The sequence below is a fragment of the Mustelus asterias genome, chromosome 2 (assembly GCF_964213995.1).
Source record: "Mustelus asterias chromosome 2, sMusAst1.hap1.1, whole genome shotgun sequence".
Classification (NCBI taxonomy): Eukaryota; Metazoa; Chordata; class Chondrichthyes; order Carcharhiniformes; family Triakidae; genus Mustelus; species Mustelus asterias.
Genome location: NC_135802.1, coordinates 12,526,658 through 12,546,531, shown reverse-complemented (window position 1 = coordinate 12,546,531; position 19,874 = coordinate 12,526,658). Strand labels below are relative to the sequence as shown.

The 19,874-nt window shown below is 46.2% G+C and overlaps 1 protein-coding gene across 8 annotated transcripts in view; it reads right to left on the bottom strand.

Annotated features, from left to right (window-relative positions):
* nktr (natural killer cell triggering receptor) overlaps nucleotides 1-19,874 on the bottom strand; it is a 213,758-nt gene that overhangs the window by 106,152 nt on the left and 87,732 nt on the right. For all 8 annotated transcript variants that reach the window (XM_078231334.1, XM_078231382.1, XM_078231354.1 and 5 more), the window contains one exon: nucleotides 6,511-6,591. In XM_078231334.1, the coding sequence (XP_078087460.1) occupies nucleotides 6,511-6,568 (58 nt within the window). In that variant the 5' untranslated portion in view covers nucleotides 6,569-6,591. The remainder of the gene's footprint in view (nucleotides 1-6,510; nucleotides 6,592-19,874) is intronic.

Sequence of the window (19,874 nt, the reverse complement as noted above, 5' to 3'; positions counted from 1 at the left end):
TATGACTCACTGGAACTAAATTTTGTGATATTCAAACTGATCTGTAATGAACTCAATAAATTAGCAACCCAAAATCTTCCCTTATACTGTCATGGGTTCTATCTTGCGCAGATCTGTATGAATGGATTCCATTCGATGCTGCAAGACTCCAACCAGAGAGAGCAAGGAACACAATAATTACTGTTTCAAATTTGGCGCAGACACCACTGATGCTCCGAATGTTACACAGTGGAATTTCAAACACGTTCGCTTGACTATATGAAATTCCTTTGCCTGCTGTTTTACCAAGGGCATTGACATAGGTTAAAAGAACAGACAAAAGAATTTTGTGAGAACACGTTACATAGCACGCAGCATGGTGCCAACCTATTTTTAACTTTTGGAGAAATCACCTTTCCTCAAATGTAACTCACTTGGTTATTTAACCTTGTACAACTGTACTAAAGTGCTCACATCAGGATAATTTTTAAGTGTTTGATCTCAGGATAAGTGATGTTACTTATTGCCTATTGCAAGCTACCTTGCTATTCATTAAAATAAAAGTTCCCACTTTATAACAAACAATAGCAAACTTTTCAGATCAGGTTCTGCACAATTAAGATGGAACCAAGATAGGCTTGAGTTAAATATGCCACCAATCAAATTATGCACCTCTCCATCTTCAGAACCCAATGTTGCCCAATTCCCAAACCTGCTAAAACACCACTGATCTTTTTAACAGGCACTGGTTCACTCCCCTGGCAATGACTGTAAGCTCACTTCTCAGAGTCTGGTCAGCAGATGGAGGTGTTATGCTGTGACGTTTTATGTAAGGCAGTGGTACATTGTGATAGGAGCAAACATCCAGTAGTGATCTCCATGAAGCTATATAAGCATACTGCAATGCTGACTTATGGGGAAGATGCCTTTGGAATGGCACAAGGTACTGACCTTGCAAACAACTCACGCAGCACCTCTAGTAAACGGGCTGGGTGGTTGTGTGCTGAGCTGCTCCATACCTTACCAAAGACTCACATATGAATTGCCTTTTCTCCTATATGAGTGTGCCGGATCTCCTGAGCCTTTGGAAAAGCAGCTGATCAGAGGTTCTCCATTATGTTTGCTCCCTTATTAAGGGAATCCCTTGAAGGTCATCATTCCTTTAAGTTGGACTTAAATGCATTTTCCTTTCCAATGACTCATCTGCTCCTTGACTGGGATGCAGGTACCATGGCCTAATTTGCAGATTACACTAAAATGGGTGGGATAGTAAGTTATGATAATGAATTAAGAAATTTACGAATGGATAGGTCAAGTGAATGGGGCAAAGTTTGGCAGATGGAGTTAATGCGGATAAGTGTGAGATTGCCCATTTTGGTAGGAAAAATACAAAGGCATATTATTGGAATAGAGAGAAACTTCGGAGTGTTTTGGTCCAGAGAGTGTCCTCATGCACAAATCACAGAAAATTAGTATGCAGATACAGCAGGTTATAAGGAAGGCAAATGGAATCCTGCTATTTATTGCTAAAGGGACAGGATATAAAAGTAATGAAGTGTTGCTGCATTAATGACGAACGCATTTAGAACATTGTGTGCAGTATTGCTCCTCTTATTTGAGGAAAGATGTAGTGGCATTAGAGGCAATCCAGAGGAGGTTCACTAGATTGATTCCAGAGATGAGCGGTTTGTCTTAAGAGGAGAGATTGGGCAGTTTAGACATATACTCCAGGAGCTTAGAAGAATGAGGGGGGTCTAACTGATATGTTTATGATGATAAAGGGGATTGACAAAGTATACGTGGAGGGGATGTCTCCTCTTATCAGGCAATCTAAAACAAGAGATCGTAATTTTAGGACAATGGGTGGCAGATTTAAAACCGAGATAAGTCCAAAGATGTGTGGGTTAGGTTGATTGGCCATGCTAAAATTGCCCTTGGTGTCCTGAGATGCGTAGGTTAGAGGGATTAGTGGGTAAAATATGTAGGGATATGGGGGTAGGGCCTGGGTGGGATTGTGGTCAGTGCCGACTCGATGGGCCGAATGGCCTCTTTCCGTACTGTAGGGTTTCTATGATTCTATGAGGAGAGATGACTTCTCTCAAAGGGTTGTGGATCTGTGGAATTCACTATCCCAAAGCGTGGTGAATGCCAGGGCATCGAGTAAATTTAAGGAAGAGGTGGACAGATTTTTAATAGAAAGGGTTTGAAAGGCAATGGTGAATGGGGAGGAAAGTGGAGTGAGGCTTAGATGAGGTCAGCCATGATCGTATTAATGGCAGAGCAGGTTTGAAGGGCTAAATTGCCTCTTCCTGCTCCTGGTTCCTGAGTTCGAGCTGTTCAAATGAGTAGACCTCGAAAAATTGGGTGGAAGCTCGATTCCAATCTTTCTAAAGCGCAACAACAGCCATTCTAACGGCAATCACATCTACGCATCAATGTCAGATTTGCTCCATATTCTTCCAGTACCTCACGTTCTCCTGTACAGGATACGAAAAAAAAACCCTGCATCTGAGAGAGATTAATTTTCTCACCTTCAATTTCTGCATTTCACTCTTTACTTTTGCTACTTTGTTTTATAAATATTAATATGATGAGTACTCCTCTTAACTATTCACTCAACTCCAGATAGCAAGTCAGTCCCTTTCCGATAAGCCTACTGTGATAAAATCAAAAAGGAAACCTTGTTCTTTTCAAGGGTTTCCAAACTCTTAAAAACTTGTTCTTGGTGTCATCCAATGATTCTTGCTTTGCCTTTGTTTTTTATCTTCCCTAACCTGGTGGTTTCCTGGATTGTTGTCTCAATAAAATGTTTTGGAACATGGATGCTGCTGCTACAACAGACATTTGGCACTTGTATTTATCAGATACGTAAAGAAGCTTCTCAGGAAACTCCACATACAGTCAATATTGTCTAAGAAAGTTGGAACTGAGGTATTGTCCCCAGAAGCATCAAGCTTAATTGTAGCCCTCAAGGAGTCATAATAACATCCAGAGCCTTTGACTTAACGTAACGACTTCAACGTAATCAGGATGGCCGAGCAGTCTAAGGCGCTGTGATTAGGCCGCAGTCCCCTCTGGAGGCATGGTTCAAATCCCACTCCTGACATTGATTTTAGGATGGGAATGGAGGGATATGGTCCCCGGAAGGGTAGGGGGTTTTAATTCAGTCAGTGCAGACTTAGAGGGCCAAAGGGCCTGTTCCTGTGCTGTAATTTTCTTTGTTCTTTAATTGGACACAAATGTCACGGTTTGCTAATTTATAACCTTTTTATTGTGCCAGTTGCTATTAGCAACATAGCTGGATTGATTAAATGCACATCATTAGCTCCTCTTGTTTAAACTCATATGTTTGCATTAAAATTTATATTTTTGTGGCCAAGTTTCACTAGTCTTCTGGGGAGGAGCTGAAAAAGTGTCTGTAACACTGATTGAAACTTTAAAGATCTATCAGCTGTTCACTTTGTGCCGACTGAATTTCAAGCTAAAGTATATTTTAATAATTTATAACTCATCTCAATAGATACAAACTTTCGTTGAACTATGACAGCTCTCTGAAGAGTGTCACCTTCAAACCAAGTTAGAGGGAAACATTAACCACAAAAACAGTGTTTCATTTTTCCTCCAAAAGTGGCTGTTGATAACACTGACAATGGGGAATAGTTATTGAATCTGGCAACATGAGGGAACCGAACATACACTAAGCTTGCTGTAGAATTCTGGTTGTAATCCCTTAGTGTCTCCAATCATATTGATTTATCTCCCCAACTGCCTGAAATAAGCTCTCTCAATTATGCCATTACACAGCCGTCATAAAGGGAATGGGGAGGCGATTAAAGTGACCGTAATTCTTTGCAACAGTTTGATTTTTATAAAGCTAAAATCAAATGGAATGAAACGACCCTGGGGGGGGGGGGGGGGGGGGGGGGGGGCAGGTTCAATTCCCGGCTCGGGTCACTGTTTGTGCGGAGTCTGCACGTCCTCCCTGTGTCTGTGTGGGTTTCCTCCCAAAGTCTGAAAAACGTGCTGGTTAGGTGTATTGATGGCGCTAAATTCTCCCTCCGTGTACCCGAACAGGCGCTGGAGTATGGTGACTAGGGGATTTTCACAGTAACTTCATTGCAGTATTAATGTAAGCCCACTTGTGACAATAATAAATAAACTTTAAAAACTTAAACTCTTTTGGGTAAGCAAGCCATAACAGTGGCAGGAGAACTTAAAAGAAAAGACCAAAATGGTCTCTCTGTTTAAAGTAATTCCCCATTTTATATATAACAAAATGGTCTACTTATGGCATTTTACGATGTTGTTATATTAAAAAAATTATTACCCCGTAAAGATCTTAGAGTCCTGAAAGGAAGTCACTGATGAGAAATGTCCCAAATTACTGCTCAAGAAACATGGAGTAGGGCGAGGGACTGGGGAGGGAAAGAGAAGAGGCAGGCTCAAGCTGCAGAATACCAGCTAGGGCCGCAAAACTCAAGCTTGTGGCACAGCTACATTCACTGGTTCAAACTCACAGCTCCTCTGCTTTTTTTTTCAGCAGCAGCTCTGGGGATGATGATGCCCTGATAAACCCAGCAGGAAGGGAGGGATGACTTCACTCCTCAGTCTCTTCCAAGATTGAGTAAATTCACATTTTTACAAACATTTTCAAAAAAAGTTTGTAATCTTTCTACACGTAAAATGAAGGAATACTTTGAACAAAAAGTACTCACCTAAAATTTCCTTCCCATTTAACCTAAAAATGGCAGTGATAAATTTGATCATATAAAATTTTAAATCACAGTGGAACAAATTGTCAATACGATTCACTCAACACAGAATGAAAATCAGATTTATCACAGCAACAGCTTGCATTAACATAGCACCTTGAATGTGATAAAACGTCTTAAGGCACTTCATAGGAGCATTAAAATTTGGCACAGAACCGCATAAGGAGATATTAACTATTCCAATTTGGAAGGAGGAAGTGCAACAAATCCAGTATCGGACTATAAATACCAAATGCTAAATATATCAGCACTGAGATCTACAATGCCTTAGCAGATGAAGAGAGACACTGACCAGTGCAGTAATCAGCCGCAGCAATTACAAGATCCTAGGTTCAAACTTAAGCCTGAGTTAGCTGATCCACGTCAGGACATTACAATCATTGTGATTTGGGATGGAACTACATGAAATGACAGTGGCAGCAAATACACGAGCAATTTTCCAAAGAGAAAGAGACAAGTACTTGAAGGGGAAACAAAAATCGGTCGGCACATAGGGAGAGAGACTACTTGGGTGGCTCTTTCTAAATGGTGGCATAGGCACAATGGGCCAAATGGCCGCCTCCTGTGCTGAATGAACTAGCCTCAGTTTTCTGTACCTAGAAAGGTGCGGGTAAAGGCGGCAGGAGGAAGAAAACCTATAAGGTTTCTGCTCTATGGAAAGCAAGTGCTGGATAAAGACAAATCATGACTTGTCCAATGGTACCCCTCCACCATGGAAGAATTGACTGTTGACAGCTTTGCGCTCACTCATAACGAATGGCCATTTGGCCAAGGCAGAGTGAAGCTTTCTAGCACACATGGAGCTGTAACCATGCTTTTCAGGGAGCGTGTGGGAGGAAAGTGCAGCAAGGGGAGAAAAATAATGCATTGATAAAGTCATTCAGATCAACCTTCCACATCGAACATTCGCACTGAGAGTGGCGCCTGTGCTCTCCATAAGCATAAGGCAGCCAAGCAAAATTTATCCTGTAGCTTTTTCCACAGGAACATCTGGAATAAGGAGCAAACATCTGACTCCAGCCTTGTCCAATAAATGCTCATAAATCATGAAGCACAATACAGCAACATAAATTTTGTCACGATTGTATTTCTGCTCATCTTCCTATACCTTGGGGAGCATCTGGATAATTAAGTCATCGGATGAAGGAGTGATTCAGGACTGAAAAAGCAGTCTTGCGCCTCGAGTCGCACAACAGAAACTAAAACAGCTTGGTTTTGAATCGTTGCAGTTTTTGAGGAAAGGTAGGGAAGGCCAGTTTAAGTGAGCCCTTTCCTCGCACATCAGTTACCCCAGTGTTCACCTGAAGCTGCAAGTTTGTGTAGGTGCCGAGAGCTGGCAGCTCCAGATTCAGTATGATAACCACCAGGATCCACAGCCTGCCCCATTATTCAATGATGGAATATTAAAGGTATCTACCAATCTCTAAAGCAGACAAGAATACAAGTGGTTAAATTGTATACAAGACTGTCAAAGTTAATGTGAATCAATTAACAAACTCTAAACACGCTTTGATCTATGATTTTTGAGGAAGCAGAGGTGGGCTTGAAAAAATACCTTTAATGCAGCTTTTAATTCATGTGTTCAGTCCAAGTATCAACGTTTCATATTTATAAAGCAGTTTACAACACAGTTGAATCATAACAAGAAACACCGCAAGGATTATTCAGAGCTGTTGTTTCAAAAAAAAATGACAAAGAATAATGCTATATTCATCAAGATAAAACTATTGACAATAAAGGTGGAACAAAAGAGTCTTACCTGGAGCCCTGTTTATTTCCACGTCAAAGTAGCATTGCGGGCGGTTCTTCACCCCCATCACGGTATACACTCTGTGTACACCTAGGTCAGAACAAAGAGGAGCAGGTTAGCAAGATTGCTGTGTTGATCCCGGCTGAAGCTCAAAAGCTGCTTTGCTTTAGAATGAGGCCTCCTTTTGAAGTCATGCAAGCATCTGTTCTCTCTCTCACTGCTCCCCTTTCCTACCACCCCCACTTTTTTTGCTGAACCTATTCTAATGCAAGGAAAGGCAGCACATCCCTTCTTCCTTAAGCTCATGCCTGGCAGCACGTGAATGAACTGCTCAAAGGAGGGCGGGTGTTGCCCGGGAGGGGGGGGGGGAGAGAGAGAGAAGAGAGCAAGGAGGAGGAGTGAAAGCACAACTCTGCGAGAGCTTGACGGTATATATATATATATATATACACACACATATATTAAATAAATAAATATATGCAAACTCATCTGTTTCAAATAGTGCTCCACCAGCCAATTAAACAGTCACTTCAAGACAATCGTTATTCTGTAATTAAGCAGGCTAGTAATGAACTGGTGAAGAAGCACTAATGAACGAAACTAAACCAGAAAGGCAGCATCATTTATCATGAACCCACATAAATATGCACAATTAATACTATTAAGTGTGTGCTGTTATGAAAACAAAAAGGATATTGATAATAAAAGTCACAGCTATTGAATCTTGACTGCAGTTAGGGAATCTGCACAAAAGTGAAATTAGATTTGAAAGCTGAAAGAAAACCTAACGGAATAGTTTGAAACAGAAGCTTAGATACAAGCTGAACAGTTTTTAAAGACTAAGGAAAACAGTGGTCTGCTCCCTCTGGGCATTACTCACCTACATTTTTAGAATTTTATTTCCATAATTCTGGTTGCCATTAAAAGCTCCTTCCCAAGAGATTTAAAAATTTCTTCTCCTTGCAGACTGGGCTGCACTGAACACGAGTTGACAAGTTATTTTTATACCCTACCTGGGATCATGGGAGAACCAATTCCCACGCACCACAACCTGCTTTTGTACTGACAGCGAGTGAGAGAAGATTTCTTTGGTATTTAAATGTGGTCAGGTTTTAAAACTAAATGATTTAGAATGTTGCTACATGTAGTGCACAGGAACGACTGTCCATGACTAGACACCATTACCCCAGTTGAAAGGCTGGAAAGACCATAAGACATAGGAGCAGAATTAGGCCACTCGGCCCATCGGGTTTGCTCCGCCATACAATCATGGCTGATATTTTTCTCATCCCCATAAGACCTGATCCCTTATTAATCAAGAACTTATCTATCTCTTTCTTGAAGACACTCAATGACCTGGCCTCCACAGCCTTCTGCGGCAAGGAGTTCCACAGATTCACCACTCTCTGGCTGAAGAAATTCCTCCTCACCTGTGTTTTAAAGGATCGTCCCTTTAGCCTGAGGTTGTGCCCTCTGGTTCTAGTTTTTCCTACTAGTGGAAACATCCTCTCCACGTCCACTCTATCCAGGCCTCGCAGTATCCTACAAGTTTCAATAAGATCCCCCCTCATCCTTCTAAACTCCAACGAGTACAGACCCAGAGTCCACAACCGTTTCTCATACGACAAGCTCTTCATTCCAGGGATCATTTTTGTGAATCTCCTCTGGACCCTTTCCAAGGTCAGCATATCCTTCCTTAGGGATGGAGCTCAAAACTTCTCACAATACTCCAAATGGGGTCTGACCAAAGCCTTATACAGCCTCGGAGGTACATCCCTGCTCTTGTATTCTATCCCTTGACATGAATGCTAACATTGCAATTGCCTTCCTAACTGCCGACTGAACCTGCACGTTAACTTTTAAGAGAATCTTGAACAAGGACTCCCAAGTCCCTTTGTGCTTCTGATTTCCTAAGCATTTCCCCATTTAGAAAATAGTCTATGCCTCCATTTCTCCTTCCAAAGTGCATAACCTCACACTTTTCCACATTATATTCCATCTGCCACTTCTTTGCCCACTCTCCTAGCCTGCCCAGTCCTTCCGCAGCCCCCCCTGCTACTTGTCTCTCTACAAAGAAAGCAGCGCTTGTTCTCCACGTCTCTGATCTGGATCTTTGGAGTCCAAGTTAAGTTGGTTTTAAGGAATTTTCTTTATCCAGTACAGATGATGTTTGTGCCAGGTGTACTCCACCACTGATGACACTTTTAAAAATTTGTTTCCCACCTTCAGCAGAGTGGCTAGGCCATTTAGGAGTCAACCACATCACCATGAGTTTCATGAAGGCCAGGCGGGGTAGGCATGGCAGATTTTCTTCCCTATAGGATATGAACCATATGGATTTCAATGGCAATCGATGGTAGCTTCATGGCCACCATTATGGAGACTAGCTTTCAATTCCTGAATGATTGATTAATTGAATTTAAATTGCTCCGGCTGCCATTGGTGGGATTTGAACCCATACCCCCAGAACATTTGCCTAGGCCTCTGAATTACCATTACGCCACCATCTCCCCCTGCACACCATCAACATAAAAATAACAACCATGTCTCACTCGCGGCAATGAACCTACAAAAGCTCTTCAACATGGATGACTCCAGATCTGGGTGTGAAGTTGTAAGCTCGTGCTAGGCTGCTGAACTGTGTTCAGTGTCCCTGCACCATGGTGAAGCTGCTGAAATTCTAAATACACTTTCCATTTTTAAAAAATCCAACATTAATCATTTCATCACTGAAGCTATGCATATTGTTTAAAAATCTTGCTTGCATCTTGGAAGATTTTAAGCAAACATATTTCCCACATCACTGCTGACATTGGGCGGCACAGTGGTTAGCACTGCTGCCTCACAGCACCAGAGACCCGGGTTCGATTCCCGGCTTGGGTCATTGTGTAGAGTTTGCACATTCTCCATGTCTGCATGGGTTTCTTCCAGGTGCTCCGGTTTCCTCCCACAATCTGAAAGACGTGCTGGTTAGGTGCATTGGCCGTGCTAAATTCTCCTTCAATGTACCTGAACAGGTGCCAGAGTGTGGCAACTAGGGGATTTTTACAGTGGCTTCATTGTAATGTTAATGTAAGCCTACATGTGGCACTCAAAAAAAAATTATAGGACAGAGCACAGTTCTATACAGAACCATACCTGGGAAAGATACAACTGGATAACAGCATACAGAGAAAAGCACCATTGCTCCAAAAATGCTTAAAAAGTTTTGTTCAATGTTTATTTATTTGTGTCACAGGTAGGCTTGCATTAACACTGCAATGACGTTACTGTGAAAATTCCCATGTCACCACACTCCAGCATCTGTTTGGGTGCACTGAGGGTGGATTTAGCAGGGCCAAAGCACCTTACCAGCATGTCTGTCAGTCTGTGGGAGGAAACTGGAGCACCCGGAGGAAACCCATGCAAATATGGGGAGAACATGCAGACTATGCACAGACAGTGACCCAAGCCAGGAATTGAACCCGGGTACCTGGTGTTGTGAGGCAGTAGTGCTAACCACTGTGCCACTGCAGGTGTAATCTGAATTCCTTTGCAAAATCATATCCCACTAAAAGGAAGGGGTAGGCAAAAAAAGTTACACAGTTTTATATATTGATTAACAATAGAGCATGTAGCCGACAGCTTCAATCTTTGGTGTAAATGTTCTGTGCCCAGGGAAGTGATGGCTTCGAAAGTCAAGGAGTAAACTAAGAGATCGGATTAAAGTCACCCGATTAGGGGGCCAGTAATATATTTAATAGGAAATTCAGGAGAAACTTCTTTCCCCAGAGTGTGGGTCAAATATGGAACATGCTGACAAAGAAGTAGTTCATGGAGAGTCATCTGAAACAATGGCTCTATTCTCTCTCCACAGATGCTGTCAGAATGCTGAGATTTTCCAGCATTCTCTGTTTTGGTTCCAGAAGCAGTTCAGGCTGATGGCATGACGCATTTAAGAGGAAGCATTGTGGGGGAAAGGGATAAAAGAGTACACTGATGGGATTAGATGAAGTATTGCAAGAGGAGGGTTGTGTGCGGCATAAATGCCAGCATGGGCCAAATGGACTGAATGGCCCGTTTCTGTGCTGTACATTTGATACAATTCCATAATGCTAAACAAAACAATTTGAGGGAACCAGCCTTCTAGTTTTGTATTCCACACAAACCATACCTGCACATCACTCAATATAACCCTGCCTGAAATAGAACATAGAACATAGAACATAACAGCGCAGAACAGGCCCTTCGGCCCACGATGTTGCACCGACCAGTTAAAAAAAAAAACTGTGACCCTCCAACCTAAACCAATTTCTTTTCGTCCATGAACCTATCTACGGATCTCTTAAACGCCCCCAAACTAGGCGCATTTACTACTGATGCTGGCAGGGCATTCCAATCCCTCACCACCCTCTGGGTAAAGAACCTACCCCTGACATCGGTTCTATAACTACCCCCCCTCAATTTAAAGCCATGCCCCCTCGTGCTGGATTTCTCCATCAGAGGAAAAAGGCTATCACTATCCACCCTATCTAAACCTCTAATCATCTTATATGTTTCAATAAGATCCCCTCTTAGCCGCCGCCTTTCCAGCGAAAACAATCCCAAATCCCTCAGCCTCTCCTCATAGGATCTCCCCTCCATACCAGGCAACATCCTGGTAAACCTCCTCTGCACCCTCTCCAAAGCCTCCACATCCTTCCTGTAATGTGGGGACCAGAACTGCACACAGTACTCCAAGTGCGGCCGCACCAGAGTTGTGTACAGTTGCAACATAACGCTACGACTCCTAAATTCAATCCCCCTACCAATAAACGCCAAGACACCATATGCCTTCTTAACAACCTTATCTACTTGATTCCCAACTTTCAGGGATCTATGCACACATACACCTAGATCCCTCTGCTCCTCCACACTATTCAAAGTCCTCCCGTTAGCCCTATACTCAACACATCTGTTATTCCTACCAAAGTGAATTACCTCACACTTCTCCGCATTAAACTCCATCCGCCACCTCTCGGCCCAACTTTGCAACCTGTCTAAGTCTTCCTGCAAACTACGACACCCTTCCTCACTGTCTACCACACCACCGACTTTGGTGTCATCAGCAAATTTGCTAATCCACCCAACTATACCCTCATCCAGATCATTAATAAATATTACAAACAGCAGTGGCCCCAAAACAGATCCCTGAGGTACACCACTTGTAACCGCACTCCATGATGAATATTTACTATCAACCACCACCCTCTGTTTCCTATCCGCTAGCCAATTCCTGATCCAATTTCCTAGATCACCCCCAATCCCATACATCTGCATTTTCTGCAGAAGCCTACCATGGTGAACCTTATCAAACGCCTTACTAAAATCCATATATACCACGTCCACTGCCTTGCCCCCATCCACCTCCTTGGTCACTTTCTCAAAAAACTCAATAAGGTTAGTAAGGCACGACCTACCTGCCACAAAACCATGCTGACTATCACCTATCAATTCATTACTCTCCAAATAACTATAAATCCTATCCCTTATAATTTTTTCCAACATCTTGCCGACAACAGAAGTGAGACTCACCGGTCTATAATTCCCGGGGAAGTCTCTGTTCCCCTTCTTAAACAATGGGACAACATTCGCTAACCTCCAATCTTCTGGTACTATACCAGAGGCCAATGGGGTCAAACGCAAGTTATTCATGAGACACAAACAGGCCTGAAAGGATGTACAAACCAAGGTGACCAATCCTCTGTCACATAATTTTAACAGTCTCCCAGCTTTACCGAACAAAACCAAAGACAACAGGTTTGCATCTTAAATCGATAAAAGGATTTGACGGGATTCTTGCAGGGAAACTTTCTTCCATGTTGGGGTTAATGAAACTTTAAACTTAGAGCTCAGCCATTTAAAACCAATCAGGAAGCACTTTTTCATGCAACGGGCAGTGATTGCAGCTGATGGATTTTTGTTAGGTAAAGGTATCCAAGACTATAAAGTTGAGGTACAGATAAGCCAAGAACTAACAATGGCAGAATGCTCTTTGCTATAGATGTGGAGATGCCGGCGTTGAACTGGGGTGGGCACAGTAAGAAGTCTCACAACACCAGGTTAAAGTCCAACAGGTTTATTTGGTAGCACGAGCTTTCGGAGCGCTGCCCCTTCATCAGGTAAGCGGAGAGTCTCCACTCACCTGAGGAAGGAGCAGCGCTCCGAAAGCTCATGATACCAAATAAACCTGTAGGACTTTAACCTGGTGTTGTGAGACTTCTTACTTTGCTATAGGAGACACACTGCTGACAGCTAGATGGAGAACTGTGGAAGTTATCATCATGTGGAGATGCCGGCGTTGGACTGGGGAAAACACAGTAAGAAGTTTAACAACACCAGGTTAAAGTCCAACAGGTTTATTTGGTAGCAAAAGCCACACAAGCTTTCGAAGCTCTAAGCCCCTTCTTCAGGTGAGTGGGAATTCTGTTCACAAACAGAGCTTATAAAGACACAGACTCAATTTACATGAATAATGGTTGGAATGCGAATACTTACAACTAATCAAGTCTTTAAGAAACAAAACAATGGGAGTGGAGAGAGCATCAAGACAGGCTAAAAAGATGTGTATTGTCTCCAGACAAGACAGCCAGTGAAACTCTGCAGGTCCACGCAACTGTGGGAGTTACAAATAGTGTGACATGAACCCAATATCCCGGTTGAGGCCGTCCTCGTGTGTGCGGAACTTGGCTATCAGTTTCTGCTCAGCGACTCTGCGCTGTCGTGTGTCGCGAAGGCCGCCTTGGAGAACGCTTACCCGAATATCAGAGGCCGAATGCCCGTGACCGCTGAAGTGCTCCCCAACAGGAAGAGAACAATCTTGCCTGGTGATTGTCGAGCGGTGTTCATTCATCCGTTGTCGCAGCGTCTGCATAGTTTCCCCAATGTACCATGCCTCGGGACATCCTTTCTTGCAGCGTATCAGGTAGACAACGTTGGCCGAGTTGCAAGAGTATGTACCGTGTACCTGGTGGATGGTGTTCTCACGTGAGATGATGGCATCTGTGTCGATGATCTGGCACGTCTTGCAGAGGTTGCTGTGGCAGGGTTGTGTGGTGTCATGGTCACTGTTCTCCTGAAGGCTGGGTAGTTTGCTGCGGACAATGGTCTGTTTGAGGTTGTGCGGTTGTTTGAAGGCAAGAAGTGGGGGTGTGGGGATGGCCTTGGCGAGATGTTCGTCTTCATCAATGACATGTTGAAGGCTCCGGAGGAGATGCCGTAGCTTCTCCGCTCCGGGGAAGTACTGGACAACGAAGGTTACTCTGTCCACTGTGTCCCGTGTTTGTCTTCTGAGGAGGTCGGTGCGGTTTTCCGCTGTGGCGCGTTGGAACTGTTGATCAATGAGTCTAGCGCCATATCCTGTTCTTATGAGGGCATCTTTCAGCGTCTGGAGGTGTCTGTTGCGATCCTCCTCATCCGAGCAGATCCTGTGTATACGGAGGGCTTGTCCGTAGGGGATGGCTTCTTTAACGTGTTTAGGTGGAAGCTGGAGAAGTGGAGCATCGTGAGGTTATCCGTGGGCTTGCGGTACAGTGAGGTGCTGAGGTGACCGTCCTTAATGGAGATGCGCGTGTCCAAGAATGCAACCGATTCCGGAGAGTAGTCTATGGTGAGCCTGATGGTGGGATGGAACTTGTTGATGTCATCATAGAGTTGTTTCAGTGATTGTTCACCATGAGTCCAAAGGAAGAAAATGTCATCGATATATCTAGTGTATAGCATCGGTTGAAGGTCCCGTGCGGTGAAGAAGTCTTGTTCGAACCTGTGCATGAAGATGTTGGCATATTGAGGTGCAAATTTGGTCCCCATGGCTGTTCCGTGTGTCTGGAGCGGACGGCATCTCCTCCGGAGCCTTCAACATGTCATTGAGGAAGACGAACATCTCGCCAAGGCCATCCCCACACCCCCACTTCTTGCCTTCAAACAACCGCACAACCTCAAACAGACCATTGTCCGCAGCAAACTACCCAGCCTTCAGGAGAACAGTGACCATGACACCACACAACCCTGCCACAGCAACCTCTGCAAGACGTGCCGGATCATCGACACAGATGCCATCATCTCACGTGAGAACACCATCCACCAGGTACACGGTACATACTCTTGCAACTCGGCCAACGTTGTCTACCTGATACGCTGCAAGAAAGGATGTCCCGAGGCATGGTACATTGGGGAAACTATGCAGACGCTGCGACAACGGATGAATGAACACCGCTTGACAATCACCAGGCAAGATTGTTCTCTTCCTGTTGGGGAGCACTTCAGCGGTCACGGGCATTCGGCCTCTGATATTCGGGTAAGCGTTCTCCAAGGCGGCCTTCGCGACACACAACAGCGCAGAGTCGCTGAGCAGAAACTGATAGCCAAGTTCCGCACACACGAGGACGGCCTCAACCGGGATATTGGGTTCATGTCACACTATTTGTAACTCCCACAGTTGCGTGGACCTGCAGAGTTTCACTGGCTGTCTTGTCTGGAGACAATACACATCTTTTTAGCCTGTCTTGATGCTCTCTCCACTCCCATTGTTTTGTTTCTTAAAGACTTGATTAGTTGTAAGTATTCGCATTCCAACCATTATTCATGTAAATTGAGTCTGTGTCTTTATAAGTTATCATCATCAGACAGCTATTATTGCACAACCTGATCTGCTTACACACCAATGGGAGCCAGTTTTTAATATTGCTGAGATGGTGCATTAAAGAACATTTTCAACTCCAATTGATGAAAATGGATCAAAAATGTAACACATCGAAAACAGAAAATGGTGGAAAAACTCAACCGGTCTGGCAGCATCAGTGGATCAAATTCCACTGCATAAACTCCAGTACGAAAAATTGAAAGGAGAGACTAGAAGCTCAAAAGGTTCCTTGACTGCTTTGAATTTTTCTGCTTCTACATGGGGCATTCAGCAGATACCGAAAGTTACTGGCAGAAGGAAAAGGAAAAACTTCACCATGCCAATTATTTATGAGGCAGATTACAAAAACCCTCTTAGCAAGGGGTGAGACAAAGTTTCCTTCTTCTAAGCTAATTATACTTTGGAGAGTTTAATGTGTCAAATTTTACTATATGAGCACACATGTAAACAGAAACCAGCTGTGGGAGGAACTAACAACCCAGTGTCAACTCAGACACCTGTTACTGCCGGAGAGCAGCATTAACCTCAGGCTGATTAAGTTTCATATATCTGAATAAATATACAACAGAGACAAAGTACTAAACAAAGAAAGGAACTCCAGATGACTGATGTTTGTACATATATACCATTCCCTGTGCACTATATTATATCCAATAGAGACACTGCTCAAATGCAGAACAAAAAACACAGGATATCTGGATTCCAATTCTCACTGTAGAAGCGCAGATTTGCAGTGGAGAGTTAATACTGTCCAATCTGCCTGCTTTCACACATTTACCTAAAGTTTATTTATTTGTCACAGATAGACTTGCATTAATACTGCAATGAAGGTTCTGTGAAAATCCCCTAGTCACCACACTCCAGCACCTGTTCGGGTACACTGAGGGAGAATTTAGCATGGCCAATGCACCTAACCAGCACGTCTTTCAGACTGTGGGAAGAAACTGGAGCACCCAGAGGAAAAACTCCACGCAGACACGGGGAGAACATGCAGACTCCACACGGACAGTAACCCAAGCCGGGAATTGAACCCAGATCCTTGGCGCTGTGAGGCACTGTGCCGTCCTTAGGATACAGCTTCTCTTTGCAGGTTTAAAAACAACTAAAGACAAAATTGAAACATCTCAATAATTTCTTGCGTTCATTTATTTAAGAGGAATGCTTATTAGCAGCCAGGGAAATGAACTTACTGTGAAATGTAAAATGTGAAATGTTGGGGAAAATGTTCCTAAAACGGAAGCCCAGGCAAACTCAGAAGTGGGGCTGATATACTTCTTAAAAAAGACTGGATTTTGTTCTTGCAATGATAAAACCATCTCACTCCCGCAAAGACGACAGAATTTACAACACTTGCTGCAACTCTGAACAAAAATCATCGGCTACAATCCCACCCAACCAGATTGTCATCTGGAAATTTAGACTTCCTCTGCAAACTAAGTCATGTGCATTATGATTCCTGCAGTCTGTGATGCACAGGGGTTAACTCTAAAGGACAGCACTGCAGAAATAAAACAAATCGCTTTAAACTTTCTATTTCAGTTCCAAAATACATTTCTCCAACTCTGGCCAAAGTATTTTGCCTTAGTGAGCACCTACTTTAAAAAAAAACTGGAGGTCAGATGAATTATAACCAAAAACTTACTTGGCTTAAAATGTCACTGAACCCTTTAAAACGAATCAATGTAACATGCAGTTTTCCGGTGACTGAGGGTCCAGATGGTACTGACTATTTAACAAGGTACCATCAACATTGTGTCCTCAAAAACGCACACCATTGACTCGGGCATCACAGTGGATTCTTAACTTCAATCTTCATCTGCCCCAAAGTCCTCAGCGAGCTCTGCCTTCGATCTTTATCTTCTTTGCAGGCTTCCTGGAGCCAGCGTTGATCCACTTCGCACTCCCCAGTGCAACGGCACAGTGAGTAGTTTGAGGGAAAAATTAAGCATTTATAAGAACTATTACTGGCAGGTGACCAGTCACTTATTGAACTTAAGATCCTCCCCCTTTGTGCTCATTTTCCACAATGACAACACATTGAGCACTTGGGCATAAACCAATGAGAAGATACATCTGTATCAGTGGGCTAGATGAAGCTAATAATTGTTACAGCATTTACTTCAGATAAAACATATATGCAGCAGATCGGGGAAAAACATACTGTGCAAAATTTACAAAATGGTTTCACAAATGTGGCATTAAACAGGTGGAGCGCTAGTTTCAATTTTACCATCAGGTAAACATTTCTTAGGGACTTGAACAAAAAATTGCCACGTTCCAAAAGCGCGACCAAATTACAGTAATCAAATTTGACATGTTGAAATGTCTCCAAACGGTTGGAGATTTCAAACTGTAATCTTTGCTCTGCTATTCAGAGTGTCAACATGTACACCTTGTGCTGCCAGCTTCAGCCCAGCTACTTTATTCAATATAAAACCAAAACTGCATCACACAGCAAGTTGACGCATTATAAACCAAACTTATTGGAACACAGCAGGCAATAGACAACAGCATGGAGCCAAAAACAGAAAATCATACAATGGGAGAAAAGAGAGGGGGGGGGGGGGGGGGGGGAGGGGAAGGAGAGAAGGGGGGGGGAGGAGGGAGGGGAGGGGGGGGGGAAGGAGGGAGGGGAGGGGGGGGGAAGGAGAGAGGGGAGGGGGGGGGAAGGAGAGAGGGGAGGGGGGGGAAGGAGAGAGGGGAGGGGGGGGAAGGAGAGAGGGGAGGGGGGGAAGGAGAGAGGGGAGGGGGGGAAGGAGAGAGGGGAGGGGGGGGAAGGAGAGAGGGGAGGGGGGGGAAGGAGAGAGGGGAGGGGGGGAAGGAGAGAGGGGAGGGGGGGGAAGGAGAGAGGGGAGGGGGGGAAGGAGAGAGGGGAGGGGGGGAAGGAGAGAGGGGAGGGGGGGAAGGAGAGAGGGGAGGGGGGGAAGGAGAGAGGGGAGGGGGGGAAGGAGAGAGGGGAGGGGGGGGAAGGAGAGAGGGGAGGGGGGGAAGGAGAGAGGGGAGGGGGGAAGGAGAGAGGGGAGGGGGGGAAGGAGAGAGGGGAGGGGGGGGAAGGAGAGAGGAGAGGGGGGGAAAGGAGAGAGGAGAGGGGGGGGAAGGAGAGAGGGGAGGGGGGGGGAAGGAGAGAGGGGAGGGGGGGGGAAGGAGAGAGGGGAGGGGGGGGAGAAGGAGAGAGGGGAGGGGGGGAGAAGGAGAGGGGGGAGGGGGGGGAAGGAGAGAGGGGAGGGGGGGAAGGAGAGAGGGGAGGGGGGGAAGGAGAGAGGGGAGGGGGGGAAGGAGAGAGGGGAGGGGGGGAAGGAGAGAGGGGAGGGGGGGAAGGAGAGAGGGGAGGGGGGGAAGGAGAGAGGGGAGGGGGGGAAGGAGAGAGGGGAGGGGGGAAGGAGAGAGGGGAGGGGGGGGAAGGAGAGAGGGGAGGGGGGGAAGGAGAGAGGGGAGGGGGGGAAGGAGAGAGGGGAGGGGGGGAAGGAGAGGAGGGGGGAAGGAGAGAGGGGAGGGGGGGAAGGAGAGAGGGGAGGGGGGAAGGAGAGAGGGGAGGGGGGGAAGGAGAGAGGGGAGGGGGGGAAGGAGAGAGGGGAGGGGGGGAAGGAGAGAGGGGAGGGGGGGAAGGAGAGAGGGGAGGGGGGGAAGGAGAGAGGGGAGGGGGGGAAGGAGAGAGGGGAGGGGGGGAAGGAGAGAGGGGAGGGGGGGAAGGAGAGAGGGGAGGGGGGGAAGGAGAGAGGGGAGGGGGGGAAGGAGAGAGGGGAGGGGGGAAGGAGAGAGGGGAGGGGGGGAAGGAGAGAGGGGAGGGGGGGAAGGAGAGAGGGGAGGGGGGGAAGGAGAGAGGGGAGGGGGGGAAGGAGAGAGGGAGAGGGGAGGGGGGGAGGAAGGAGAGAGGGGAGGGGGGGAAGGAGAGAGGGGAGGGGGGAAGGAGAGAGGGGAGGGGGGAAGGAGAGAGGGGAGGGGGGGAAGGAGAGAGGGGAGGGGGGGAAGGAGAGAGGGGAGGGGGGGAAGGAGAGAGGGGAGGGGGGGAAGGAGAGAGGGGAGGGGGGGAAGGAGAGAGGGGAGGGGGGGGAAGGAGAGAGGGGAGGGGGGGAAGGAGAGAGGGGAGGGGGGGAAGGAGAGAGGGGAGGGGGGGAAGGAGAGAGGGGAGGGGGGGAAGGAGAGAGGGGAGGGGGGGAAGGAGAGAGGGGAGGGGGGGAGAAGGAGAGAGGGGAGGGGGGGAAGGGAGAGAGGGGAGGGGGGGAAGGAGAGAGGGGAGGGGGGGAAGGAGAGAGGGGAGGGGGGGAAGGAGAGAGGAGGAGAGAGGGGAGGGGGGGAAGGAGAGAGGGGAGGGGGGAAGGAGAGAGGGGAGGGGGGAAGGAGAGAGGGGAGGGGGGAAGGAGAGAGGGGAGGGGGGAAGGAGAGAGGGGAGGGGGGAAGGAGAGAGGGGAGGGGGGAAGGAGAGAGGGGAGGGGGGGGAAGGAGAGAGGGGAGGGGGGGAAGGAGAGAGGGGAGGGGGGAAGGAGAGAGGGGAGGGGGGAAGGAGAGAGGGGAGGGGGAAGGGGAGAGGGGAGGGGGGAAGGGGAGAGGGGAGGGGGGAAGGGGGGAAGGAGAGAGGGGAGGCGTGGTGAAGAATGGGGGAAGGGGGGGAGGGAGGGACAGGTTATGGGAAAATGGTAATAATCATGTGTTATTTTTCATTCAGCAGCAACTTTCAACTGAAAGGACAAGGGCAGCAGGTACATGGGATACTCAG